This window comes from Ursus arctos, unplaced genomic scaffold (genome assembly GCF_023065955.2).
Source record: "Ursus arctos isolate Adak ecotype North America unplaced genomic scaffold, UrsArc2.0 scaffold_5, whole genome shotgun sequence".
Lineage (NCBI taxonomy): Eukaryota > Metazoa > Chordata > Mammalia > Carnivora > Ursidae > Ursus > Ursus arctos.
Window position 1 is genome coordinate 17112997 of NW_026623067.1, and position 13664 is coordinate 17126660.

General features: G+C 45.8%; 1 protein-coding gene across 1 annotated transcript; it reads right to left on the reverse strand.

The window, feature by feature from the left end:
* Positions 1-291: 291 nt before the first annotated feature.
* CDO1 (cysteine dioxygenase type 1) lies at positions 292-12075 on the reverse strand. Its single transcript, XM_026507790.3, has 5 exons — positions 11428-12075; positions 8413-8490; positions 6734-6888; positions 2022-2191; positions 292-1036 (listed from the first exon to the last, which is right to left on the reverse strand). Exons 1-5 carry the CDS (start codon positions 11595-11597, stop codon positions 1007-1009), a joined length of 603 nt encoding a protein of 200 aa, XP_026363575.1. The 5' UTR covers positions 11598-12075; the 3' UTR covers positions 292-1006.
* Positions 12076-13664: the final 1589 nt, after the last annotated feature.

Sequence of the window (13664 nt, forward strand, 5' to 3'; positions counted from 1 at the left end):
GGGGGAGTGAGAGAGGAAGAAGCAGGGGGAGTGAGAGAGGAAGAAGCAGGGGGAGTGAGAGAGGGGGAGTGAGAGAGGAAGAAGCAGGCTCTCAGCAGAGGAGCCTAACGTGGGGCTCGATCCCAGAGCTCTGGGATCACGCCCTGAGCCAAAGGCAGACGCTTAACGACTGCGCCACCCAGGTGCCCCCATAAAAGCATCTTTTGCAGTGCTTTTGGTGCTCCATCGAAATCTAAGTAAGTACGAATTTTATGAAATTCTGATCGCGTTAAACAGAAAGACAACTTTGACTCGTATTCAAATCCAGTTTTATTAAAATTATTTGGCAATTTTAGTGGCAGTACAAAGTCTTTGACTAGGACCACTGGACCCATTAGACATGAGTTTATGTTTTTGGTTTGGCCTGGGTTTAGGGGTACAGGTACTTTTCTTAAAATCTTCTGCCCTCCCTTTCATTACCAAACGGCAAAGTGCCTTGAGTTTCTCTGTCTACAATATCCTGCTACTTATTGGACAGGAATTTGTCAAGTAAGACTGCAAAAATAAAATCCATAGATCCAAAAAATTCTCTGCAAATATTAAGAACATACAAAGGATACGAAAGACACCTACGTTTAGTCCTCCAAGTAACAAGGCAAGCATCTGATGTCTGTGGTTTCTTCTTTTTATTTATTGCTAATTACAATTCACCGACCAAAGGGTTTCCAAAAGCTATAAAAACCTTCATTGACATTCCCTCCCACCCTGTATGGTTCTACTGAATTCAGAGCACTTGAATTGGCCTTTAAAATTATGAGCCCATTTTTCCTTTAGTGAGATTTTTCTTCTGCAGTAGCTTGGGGCACTATCTCTTGCTCAATGCTTGACAATTAGCATGTGCCTTGCAGGAGACCTAAGTATTGGCTTCATAAAGTGTATTACTGGACAGCAGCTGGTGGAGACATCGCGGTCCAGGGCAAAACTTTTAGCAGACCTTGAGCTAAAACCTTAGAGGATTTGGTGCTTCTTAGTTGTTCTCCAGGGATCCTGAAGCTGTCTGTAAGAGACAAAGAAAGTTGTGTGAGAATCTTTACGCGAGAACTTTCAGCCGGTTCCTAAGGAGTCCTTGCTTTCCTAGCAGTGTATGAAAACTTGGCTTTGGCAGGGGAGCCCTGTTGTTTTGTTCCTGTGATAAGACTATCTCTTGGGGATCGGAATGCAGACGATGAGGCCAGGCAATCACCTGAGAAAATTCTGCCCTCGCTTCCCTCTGTGGCGGTACTTTCTTAAGATTCATGAGGATATCTTGTTTCCAGTATCAGTTTTCAGGCATTGTCTATTTCTGGACATTCTCGTTATGAATTAGAGGCCGTTCCCCTGAATGGCCAATGTATTTCAGCAGCGGGAGAAGATGGACCATACTTGATCACTGTTGGCGGCCTGATTATTTTCAGGAGGAAACACTTATTCCTTGAGGGGGAATACGTTACCGTTACCGGGGTCTACTCTCACTGATTTGTGGTCTAACCAGTATCACTACTCCAAGAAAAAGCAACTTAGCAACCAAAACAGGTGAGTGTATTTATATCATCAGAATAGGGCCTTGACTTTGGGAAGGTTAACTAACTATGCGAGAGATTTGTGTTGTCCTAGTTCATAGGCCAGTCTGTGATCATTTAGTCATAGCAGAAGGTAACATCAAATAATACAGTTTTTATTATTTCTCTAAGAAAGGAAGAAACATTTTCTTGAGGAATGAGCATACATTTTTAAGTTTCTCCATGCATCATTCTTTGCATCTAATTTACATTTTTAAAAATACATAATTTGAAAATATCCTCTCCCCAAGCTGAAGAAAAGAATCAGTATATAAAAGATCCCCTCCCCCACGTTAAGGTTCTTCTCATTCTTCATGTCAAGAATACTTACCACGAGGCATTCTAATACTATCTGGGACAAAAACCAACCAACAAACAATGTGTGCAGTGTCATGCTGCCAACGCCCAAAGCGCTTAATCCTAGGAGAGAGAACTTCTACTTACAAATGGAGTCCTGATTCCAAATTTGCTATGGAATGTCATGGTGACTTTGTTTTTATGTCCTGTTCTTTGATCAAAGGCATGGCACGTATCAAACGGTGGGCTGTACAAGTGAAGGCTCACAGCAGGCTCCGTGTGGCTGATGTTCTCTACTCGATGTAAGCCAATGGAATCTATACAATACCGAGAAGAAGCAGATCAAGGAGCTTAGATGACTGACAGGTGTCAGTTATGACTGAGTCCATAAATCAATCTGACACAGACAGCAGTTACTTCGAAGGGACTTTCCAGTTACAGACTGTAAGCAATGTGTCCTCTACTCTTTCCTGAAACCCCCCTGCAAGTATATTAGAACAATTTAAAAAAGGCATCAACCCACGAAGACCAAAAAGCAAAACAAAACAAAACAAAAAATAAAAACAAACAAACAAAAAACCCAATGGGAAAACAGAAAACATCAATAAAAGTTTGAAGAGATTGAAAGCAGATGAGTCGCTTTGTCAAGGACAGAAAGCTAAATCCTTGGCTACCCATGCGGAGTGTCCAAAATTAACCTGACTTCTATCTCGAGATCATATCTGTATCTGTGTATCAATAGCTCAGGGATTAGCAACACAGGGGCTTCTGGAAATGAGAGTGAAGATGGGGTGAAGAATCCAAGAACCGGTTGAAAGCCTATTTAAGTAGAGGCTCAAATCCCTTTTACCACTTCTTTCCCTCATTCCCCTGAGAACAAGTCTGAGATCCATACTCTAGAAAGTCTAATACATGAACTCAGGATCGGCGGATACCAGGTGAAAAATGGGTGATGTTACCAGGTGATCATTTACTTACTGAATGGTAAGATCCCTGCTTTCTTCCCCACCTAGCAGCCAGAATGCTGCCAGACAGGATTCTGTCCCCTCCGCCCCCAGACAGGAGATGAGAAGCACCTTCTCAGGGAATCTGATCAGTTCTAGAACAAAGCTCTTCAAGATATCGCCACTGGTTGTTCCTCAGGAGAAAGGTCTGCCAGATTATCTCAGAGGGAAGTCTAGTTGACACACACCACCCATGTGTTCAGAGCGACCAGTTTACTCTTTTGTTTTGTTCCCAGTTTTCAAATATTAGCATCCAGCCAAGGCCACCAGACAACTGAGCAAGGCCTCCAGTAGTAAAGACAGGGGTCAGAGCAACCCCCCCAAAATGCAGACCCTTGAAACAGACACTGCTCAGGAGAAGACTTCAAAAAAAAAAAAAAACTTTATTATTAAAATCCTCAGAGAGGGCAGAGAAAATACCACAGAAAGGACTGGAGAACAAAAAGAGCTTTCAGAAACAAAAAGAAATACTTGAAACAAAAACCCGAATAGAAAGGCTGGAAGAAAAGCTGAGGAAGCTGGGAAAGACTCAAAGAACAAAGAGACAAAAATAGAAAATAGGAAAGAAAAAAAAAATCAGACGACTAGTTCAGGTTTCCTATCTAAACAATAAGAGATTCAGAAACAGAACCAAAACACCAAAACCAAACAAAACCCCAAAGAAATAACTTGAGAATATTTTCTTGAATAGAAGGATGCAGATTTCCAGAATAAAAGAACCCACAGACCACCCAACACAATGAATGAGAGTCATGAATCAAGGTACAGGACTGTAATACTGGCGACAGGAAAATATACCAAAAGAGAACATTCCAAAGTTTCTAAAGAGAAAAAAATAATTTCATAGGAAGATTCAAGAATCAGAATGGCACCAGGCTTTCAAAAAAAAGAAGACTGGAAATGAAAAGTCAAGGGATTACTTTCATGGTTCTGAGAGAAGATTCTAATTCCATATCCAGCTAACTTATCAATCATGTTGCAAGGGTAAAATAGAGATTTTTAGATATATGAGGTCTCAAAAACTTACTCTCCATGAACCCTTTCTCATAAAGCCATTGGAGATATCTTCCACCCAAATAAGAGCATGAACCAAGAAGGAAGTAGACGAGATCAGGAAAAAAGGGGATCAGCAATGGGAAAGCCTGCATGATGCGAGGGGATCCAGGATGGCAGCTGAGCCCTGGCTGAGAGATGACCAGCTCCCACTGAAGTAAGTGGAACTGGCCCTGGGGGAGAGGAAGGAGGGAAGGGAGGGGAAGGGAGGAGAAGGGAGGGAGGGGAGGGAGGGGAGGGGAGGGAGGGAGGAAAGACAAAATACTCAAAAATATGTTGAGAAAAAATTTCTAGTTAGGAGAGTTTGCGGAATCATCAAGGAAGGAATTCCGTGTTTGTATAATTAAGGTAGGCGCCAAATTATGATTTATGCTTTATGATCTAGCTCCCACAGCTCGCGTAAGACAACAGCAAAGCCTAGAAGGCGAAGACTGAGGTTTTTATCCCAGCTAAAGTTAGATCATCTTCCAACAACTCACAACTTCTGGGATCTTTAGCCGTTTTCCTCATTTCCCAAAATGGGACCTAATTCTCGGACAGGCAGACTCTGTTCTATAGCTTACTGCCCAGAACAGACTGGCTTAAGCACAATTTTGAACCTAAGTTCCACATTCTTAAGAGATGACCGCCCTTTTATACAAAGTATTTGTTTCTCCGGTTGCAAGCACATACACTACCCAATGCATGTTGCACAATCCTGCAGACCCAGACCCTACAAAACCTAGTCACCATCCTTTAGAGAAGCCCCTTGTCTGGTATCTGCTGTTAATAATCCCAGCATCCACCCATCCACCCATCCACCCACCCACCCACCCACCCATCCACCCACCCATCCATCCACGCCTCCTTTCCTTCTTCCCCATGGTGTACCTTATCTCACAATAACCTTGGGACCTTTCTTGGTGATCTTATGGATGCCAGTTTGATCTAGACATGTCTACCATTTGCCTTTACGTTAAGTAATTTGGTCTCCTTGTCCCAATTTTTTTTCTTGACCCTATGCTACCCTATGTTACACACTGCTATGGAATCCATCAAGATACTCCCAATAAAATTCTACAGACCAAAGCAAGTTCTTACTTTCAGCTGGTTTTGGAGGCCCAGGCCCTGATCTCATTCTATTCTCTTACTACTCCTGTCCAAGCCCATGCTTGCTTCTTTCTAGTGAGATCATTCCAGAACTTTTTGTTCTTTGCAAAGATTGTGCCCTCCCTTCCCTCACGCTCTTCCCTGTACTCAAAACATCCTTCCTACCGTCAGTACCCATCTGCACTCCTCCTGCATCTGTAAAAATCAAAGGTTGACCTTTTGAGGCTTTCGATCTTATGGGCAATTAGTCTACAGAAATATTTAGCTTATCCCCCCTAATATTTTACCGAATGGCAAAATTTCCCAGAAAAATCAGAAATTTCCCACTTCGGTGGAAAAGAAATTCGAACCATGTGGTTGGAACTGAGTGGCCATCACTGCCCCCCTTAGAGAGTGTGGCCTTTCACACCGGTACATGCGGCCTTATTCCTGGCCTGTACTGGCTCCTACAGGTTTTGGACTGAAGACCCTTGAAAAAAGCTTACCTATTCTTTAAGATCTAACATAGTTTCATAAAGACTCTGGGACTCTAGCTGAAAGCAATTATTCTGAAAGGCTTTTGGGCCTTACTGTGAGTGACACGAAATTGTTCTAGGTAATTTGGTGTGCAATCCTCAGATAAAAGCTTCAGGCCATGTAAGAAATGGACCCCTTTGTGTTTTGTGAGTGGGGTTGAAAACTTCCCACACTGACTTTTGAAGTGGCCTGCAATCTTAAACTAATGAACAAATTTAGGCCAAGTATCAAAACTAATATGGGACTTTAAGAGACAAAAAAAAGGTTGCATGGCCAGAAAAAAAATCTAATATTTTATTTTACCGCAATGGGATGGCATCCCAATTAAGAGTACGGGCTTTGGAATTCAATGGCTTCAGTTCACGTCCTGACTGGCACTTAGAAGCTGAGTGACCTCAGATGACGTATTTATTGTTCCTATATGTTGGCAATCTCATCTAGAAATGGGAATCAAAAATGATCTCCCGTTGTTTTTAACAGGCTTTTTGGAAAGTTACCATTCCCTTTAGAAATACAGATGTTAATCACAGGCTCTTCTGAAAAGCATCTGGCTCTCCCAGATCACATTTAGGAGAAAGAATGAATTCGTGGTAGGAGAGCTATAAATCATTACAAGATAATGTGCTCTGTAAAGATTCCCTTGAGAACACGCTTCTAGGTATGCTGTATGCATTTTTTAAAAACAGGGACTAGCTAGCATTCTTAATCATTTCCAGAACATTTCCTTACATTTTCTAACACAAAGACTAATATTTCCATCTTGGCCTCGCTCCCTTATTAAAAGAATCTACTTTTGGGGTGCCTGGCTGGCTCAGTCGGGAGAGCGTGCAACTCTTGACCTCAGGGTTGTGGGTTCGAGGCCCATGTTGGGTATAGAGATGACTCAAAAATAAGATCTTCAAAAAAAAAAATAAAACAAAAGAATCTACTTTTGTAAATTCATATTCAATGCTAACTGTCCTCAGACTTGGCAGGAAAGGACTTTTCAGTGGGTGCCAACCTACGTGCATGTCCCTTGAACAAGTGATTCTAATTCAGATGCAAAGCTTCACAAAAACAAAACCAACTGCTTTTCGCTCATTTTCCAAGTATCTGAAACCATGACTCCATGAACCGAATTCTGCTGGACATGGGCAAGTAAGTGGTATTTCAGAAGGGTTTTCCCACTTGCCCTTAGAAGAAGGTATTCAATGTTACCATTGATATAGGCACACTGGTTTTCTCTCAAGGTTCTTTCAGACTTCTTGATCATCTCGTTGGACTTTTTGTCAGGCCAGGCAAATAAGGTCTCCTTTAGATTTCCTTGCAGCATTTTCAGAAAGCAGTGGGAGTCGGTGTGATCATGGATACTGCTACACAGACAGAGAAAGACAACGGAGCTCAGCGGATGGTCCAAAGCCAGGGCTGCAGGGATACCCTGGCCAGAGCTTACTACGGCTACCTACCGCCGAGAGGGCGGGTCACAAGCCCTTTCGCCTGGCTTCGTACATGTCCTAATTAACAGCATTCAGGGCAACGTATAACATACACCGTCTTCCCTATCAGGGCATGTATGGGCTGCAATCCTGATGCATAACCGACGTACAGAACAGTTCGTTTTTAAAAATCGGGTTGTAATACTACTTTGATAACAGAAACACAAAACCAGCAACCTTTTATCTTCTGCAAGACATCGCTTTTAAGAACTCAATTAAGCTGGGGTACAACTCGATTATAAAACCTCAGAGAAATTTGAGAAAGGCTAAAGATAATCATCTCATAATTGCATCACACTTGTAAGATCACTTAACATACAGTGTTTTGTTTTGTTTTGCCCCTGGGGCCTTTTCTCTTTTCTCCTGCATTGGGGGACAAAAGGTATGTGTATGTGTGCTAACACCCAGAAGTTTTACTGCAATCATGTTATATTTTATAGATTTAGAGTACCCCACCTGTGATTAACTCCCAACAATGGAAGGAGAAAGTACGTACACTGGATTTGCTGAAAATATTTATTCATGTTAACCTTACAGTAATAAAAGGTATGAACCTGCATATATGTTATTGGCATTTATCTTCTGTGTTGAATGCATAAAACCATAAGGACTCCTTTCCTAAATCCACAGAGCCTAGTCCTACTCTCGACATAATCCACTTCCAAAAAATATTGAGAGAATGAATGGAAACAATGCCATTCCGTATGAGCGAATAAAGTCCTCTATAGACCTAACTCCCCCCAAATCTCATAAATTCAGGTCTCCTTCCTCCCATCAAAAACAGGTCTGCAAGTATTGTTTTTCCCATCCTCAAAAGCCCAAGAAGGATCTGTTTACAGAGATACCAATACTCACAAGTGTATAAACTAAGGACAAATTGAGGAACCAACTTTCAAAGAACTGGTATTAGTGTATGCTGCCTTGCCCTCTACATAAAAAACGAAAAAGAAAATTAAAAACGCCAAAGACAGTAAACGATTGACTTGAAGTAGCAAGAGATTTTCTGAATTTGTGAACTGCTTTTCTAGGTCCAAATGTGCACACCGGTCTTTGGTCCTGCAATTGTTTACAGAATTCAAAGCACCACAAAGGTCAAGTTTTAGCAAAATTCCATACATGTTTAACTCCACAGAAGACACACACACACAGAGATTAAGTGAAACTGGTTACTTACTCCCTCTAATTTACTACCCATTTGGGGGCCTGGTTTTGATGTACACGGTGTATGCCTAAACCCCTTATGCTAATTCCCATGAGAATTTTTGTTGGGACACTTTGAACAAGTAACTGCACCATGAGATTTGCTAATTCTCCCAAGACCTGTGGCCATTCTGGCACTGTCCTTTTCTTAGGCTGGAATAGATCACCCACTAAGCAGCTGCAAATGAGTAACTGTATTACCTGCCATGTCCTTCACCCCAACATAGAATCATTAGATTGAATTTTCCATTTCCTTCATCCACGAGATTTCGAGTATACCTGAAAGGAAGGTATTCAGAAGTGTGAATCTGGTTGATGAAATATGCAGTGGGAAAAAGAAGTATGTCAGAAAGTAGGGCTCATTTGCAAATGTTAACATTTCTACCTCTCAACTTTAAATGCGGTTCTCTAATTAGAAAAACCCAGCACAAATGAAAACAAGTCATTTTTCACAGTTCGTTTTGGACATTTTTGTATTTTGTATCACCACGTTTATAACTGCTCTAATTAATGGCACAGAAAAGGTAACAGGTAAAAAAAAAAAAGCAAATTCCTAGATTCTCCTCCTGACAGCCTCAAACTGATAAAAGAGTTAAGTTTCTTACAGAGGTATTTACAAAGTGCATTACTGCTCTAGGCAAGAATGTTGCTATTGTTTTTTTTTTCCCCTCCCTGTAGCTAAACCAGAACTTAAGAAACAAGGTTTCATTAAATAGCTGTAGAATTCCCTTAGTTTTTGCTATAGTCCGGACACAGGCCACATTCGAAAGCACTCAGAATGAAAAGTCCTCCGCAAATAGGGTGGGGATTGACTTAAGTATACAACAAAGGAAACTCCATAGAGAAGTAAATAACACTCTAAACCTTTTCCAGGAGAAACCAGTAATTGGCCACAGAAAACCCCAAATCGAAACAACCACAAGCACACCATCAGGAAAAAAGAAACCCACTTTCAAAGTTTCTCTTGGCCAAAGAGGTACCATCTACACCATCTAATTAGCAAAGTTTGCTAATTATGACATTCACTTCGATTTTTTAAGACAAGGAATCTTGATCCCATAGTTGGGGGAGTGTTTGATCACATGGCCATCTGTTCCTTTGTGTCCTCAATGCCCGTTCCTTCCTTTTCCTCCCCAGACAGGAGGCCAGGTGCTGGGAGACCAGGATCACAGGAGAGAGCTGATGAGTGAGTGCTTTTTGGATGTCAGTCATCCCTCCTTGGTGGCCCCTTCTGACCTAGCAAAGGGCTGTGCACACTGCCTTTAATTCCCAATAAACTCCGCTTTGGTGTCAGGATACTCGTTCTCCCTCTACCAGTCTTGCCCCCCACCCCCCGGGGGCTATTTCCAGAGAACTGACTGAGGCTTACACTAGAACCTAGCACTGGCTTTCCCAAGGTCAGAGATCAGAATCCTTTGCAGTGCTGGGACACCTAGTCCATGCAAAAAAATACTATGGAAATGATCTGCGCTCTCCTACACCTCTCCCTCCACACTCCCCCAACTGCCCACCCTGGATTGCATCATCATCTTCATCAGTTGCACCTCTGGATACCTGCGCAAGAGACCAACACGAATGCCTGCATTTCAAGTGGTTCAGAGCTTGTCCGGCAACAGGAATTCAAAGCCCCTGGAAATGCCATTGTTCTAAAGATGAAGAGCCCCTACAGCCTATGGTGGTGGGTGAATTTCACTTGGTCAGTGATGTATCTAGGCTGACAGCAAACCATCATGGCACTACGCGCCTGCTGGAAGGTTAGTGGTTGTTTAGAGCGAGGGCTCCTGAACAAAGATGCTAATTTGAATCCCAGAGCTGCTACCTGATAGAAGTATGACCCGGTGCAGATAATCCAACCTTTTTATTGCCTACCGTTCCTCATCTGTAAAACAGGGCTAAGAACTGTACCTATCTCACAGAGCCATCATGGGGAAAATGAGTTAATACACCAGTAAAGTGACGGGAAGTGTACCTGGCCCAGGAGAAGCCCTCGCTTGGAGCTAGCCGCAAAATTAACAAGTGGACTTTGCTAGCTTTTTTGGCAGCCACAGAAGGATTCGAACCAAAGGAATTTCCTGGAGCCACTTGCAAGTGGAAAATGGGATCTTAAGCAGGCTTCGCTTTATTTCAAATCCTAAAATACAGAGGAAACAGCCCTTGCCCACAAACACACTACCTATGTTTAGGTAAGGTGACTAAAAAGAACTGCTCCCAAGGAAAATAATCTCTGTGTATTCTTACCTTTCAAGTTTTTTCCTCCGCCTACCCTCAGCCCAACCAACCATAAAGACTGAATCAATAGCAGCCCCTGGGAATAGAAACCCTTACCCTTCAGGGGGGATCAAGTTTTACTTCTGGTGCTAGAGGACTGGTAGATTCATTTTTACTTATATCACCAAGCCAGAGCTGCCAAGAACCATCTCACTCCAGCACATCTGGCAAGCAGCGGTCCTCAATTTACATTCCAGAGCCTCAGAACTAAGGAGACTAGAAAGCATATTGCTTGGGGGCTGAAAGGGAAGCAGTCCTTTAATTCACAACCCTGACAGTGGGTTGAAATAAAGCCGCAGTCCGGCAAGTTAAATTGGTTTGGGAGGGGCAGCATGAGCTGCAGGACCCCAGCTGACAACCCCACGACGCTAGTTTATCTTGGCGAAAATGCCTGTTGGCAGGTACCCGGCTGCGGGCGGCCGACTGATGGGGAACTGGCTCGGGGGACTGTGTCCTCCACCGCCACCCCTTTCTTGGGATGGCTGATGGAGTCCTCTCCGCGGAGCACGCTCCACCCAGCCGGCCAGCCTGTCCCCCAGGGGCGGCAGGCCGGGCAGAGCCTGGGCGCGTGGGGCCACCGGGGGTCTCCCCGCGCCGCCGCGCCCGAGGAAAGAGCAGAGCTCCCGAGGCCGAGAGAAGGAGCGGAGGTTCGGATGCGTCCGGGTGGACCGGCCAGAAGAGGACAAAACACTTTGCGGCCGTACGGTGGCCTCCGCACCAGGAGCCTTCCGCAGTCTCCGGCCAGGCCGGGATGATCCACGTTGGGGCCAAAGCGCCGAGCGCCAGCCCCGCGGCTCGAGGGCGAGAAGGCGCAGCGCGGCGGGTGCAGGGAATGCTGGCGAGCGGCGGGCGCAGGGAGGCCCCCTCCTCCCCGGATCCGGAGCCCCGGCGGCGGGGCTTTGGAGACCTGCGCCCGAGCTCCCGCGGCCCGGGCCAGGGCGCGCTCACCTGTACTGGTCGAACTTGGCGTACGCTGCCCACTCGGCGGGGTCGCTCTCGTACGCTTCCATGACGGCCTGCACCTCCTCCACGTTGACCTCCTCGCCGGCGAAGAGCTGGCGCAGGATGCGGATCAGATCCGCCAGGGTCCGCGGCTTTAGCACCTCGGTCTGCTCCATCCCTCGCGGAGCTGGCGGCGCGCGCGGCTCTCCGCTGGGCTGCGGTGCGGGAGCTGAGCACGGAGGCGCTGGGGGCGAGGGACCGGAGCTGCTGGCTGGACAGCTGCGCGCCCGCGCGCGCGCACACACACACACACACACACACACACACACACACCCCACACACCCCAAATGCTCGAGTGCCGCAGCCTAAAGAACCCCCCACCAAGATATCAAGAGGCACCCGCCCCCCCCCGCCCCCCAGCAGCGCGGCGGATCCGGGCTCGCGGGAGAATGCGCCGCGCACACAAATCAGAACCGAATCGGCTGGCCTCGGCAGCCCCGGCCCTTTTTAAGCTCTCGGAGTCGGCGGGACTGTACCAACGGCCCGCGGAGGGTGGGGAGAGGGGGGGAGCGACCGGGGGACCGTGGCGGAGGCAGCGGCAGCGTGCGGACAAGGTCCACGCGCGCCGCCCCGGGTCCCCCCGGCACCGCGGCGCTCCCGGGGGCCCCCCCGCTCCGCGTGCCCGCCTTCTCGGTGGGGTGCACGCCGTCCCCCGCCCACCTCAGCCCGGCGCGATGTGTCCGCCCATCCCGGTCCCTCGGCCCGCGCCCCCTCCCCACCCGCGCGGCCCTGCGAGTCTCCTCTCCGCCGCCGCGGGTCGCCACGCGAGGAGGTGGACCCGAGGGGGTCAGGGGAAGGCTGGGGGAGGGGCCGCTGAGGAGCGGGAAGGCAGGGGACCCTCCCCCCGAAATAGAGCTGAGAAATTGGGACTTGCTTGCCAAGGTTGACTAGGGAGTCCACCCCCTGGCTGGAGAGCTACCGTGTCGTTGATCTCAAGTACCCATAACACGCTCCGGGCTAGGTGGGAAAGAAAAAAAAAAAAAAAAAAGTGGAAGTGTTTCTTGAAAAAAATGTAAATGTACTGTGATGCAAATACATTTTCACAAAGGACACTCGGGGCTCGAGCAAGACTAGGGAGACGATGGAAGGCCAGGGGACCCCTCTTCGATTTTAAAAGCAAACATCTCCTTTAAAATAATATATTCGGTGCAGAGACCGGACGTATCATGAATGGCTCCTAAAGCAGTAATTTAGACGGTTCTAATCAGGCTGTTAAAACCAACTCGAGGCGTGCACTGGAAAAGAGCCTGTTGGTTGGGGAAACGCGTTTCCATGCTATGCAAGGCACTCAGCAGGCTTTGTGAACGACGCAAAGTGAATGTGAATGAAATTGTGGGGCACAGAAGAAAGGCAAGTATAGAATCACTCTGTCTCATTATAAACGGACCCAGGGAATAATTCGGATTCAAGGTTATTAAAGGCCGACATTTCTCAAAGACAGGTCTTTCCCCATGCTCCCACCATTTTGCTTCAATATATGTGTGTCTATATATTTAAATTTACTCGTGCCACCTCAAGTCTTAAACATCCCTGTTTAAACTGATTACACTGTATTAACAATGTTGTTAGGGAGTCAAAATGACAGTTCAATCACCATTGTTCAAAAAGAGGTAGAAAGCACCTTAGAAGCCAACCTTTTGTGACACCGGTTGGGGAGAGGAGGTTAATTGAAGTATTCTGGGACAGAGTACTTCGTACGCTTTTTATTGCTTACTCGAAATTTTTTTTTCTTGTGTTTTCTATTGAGTCTCTCAGTCACTTCATCTCAGCTATCCTAATCTACTTTCACTGGCTCTTCTTGACCTTCAAAGACTTCAAGAATCTTAACCTAATATAGCTGTATTCACTCATTGGTATCATCGCCTCTCTTCTCTACATCTTCCCATGAGCCCCATTTCATTGGTCATTTCTATGTGGATGCCTCCCACATTTCCTTAATTTTATATACTGAGAGCAAGTTCTGTTTAACATCGTTTGGCCCCTAACATGCATGTTTGAAACTCCTTTCAAGCGTGCTTTTCAACTCCTGGAGGTTCTATTTCTGCCGTGAGGCCACCTAGGCTCCAAAACCACATCCACCGTGGTCTACTCCTTTCCTTGCTTCATTCTCAAACCCGTGCACCCAATGCTAAATGTTGTACCTCCGTATCTTTTATGATCTCCTGCTCTTCTATTGCTATTGC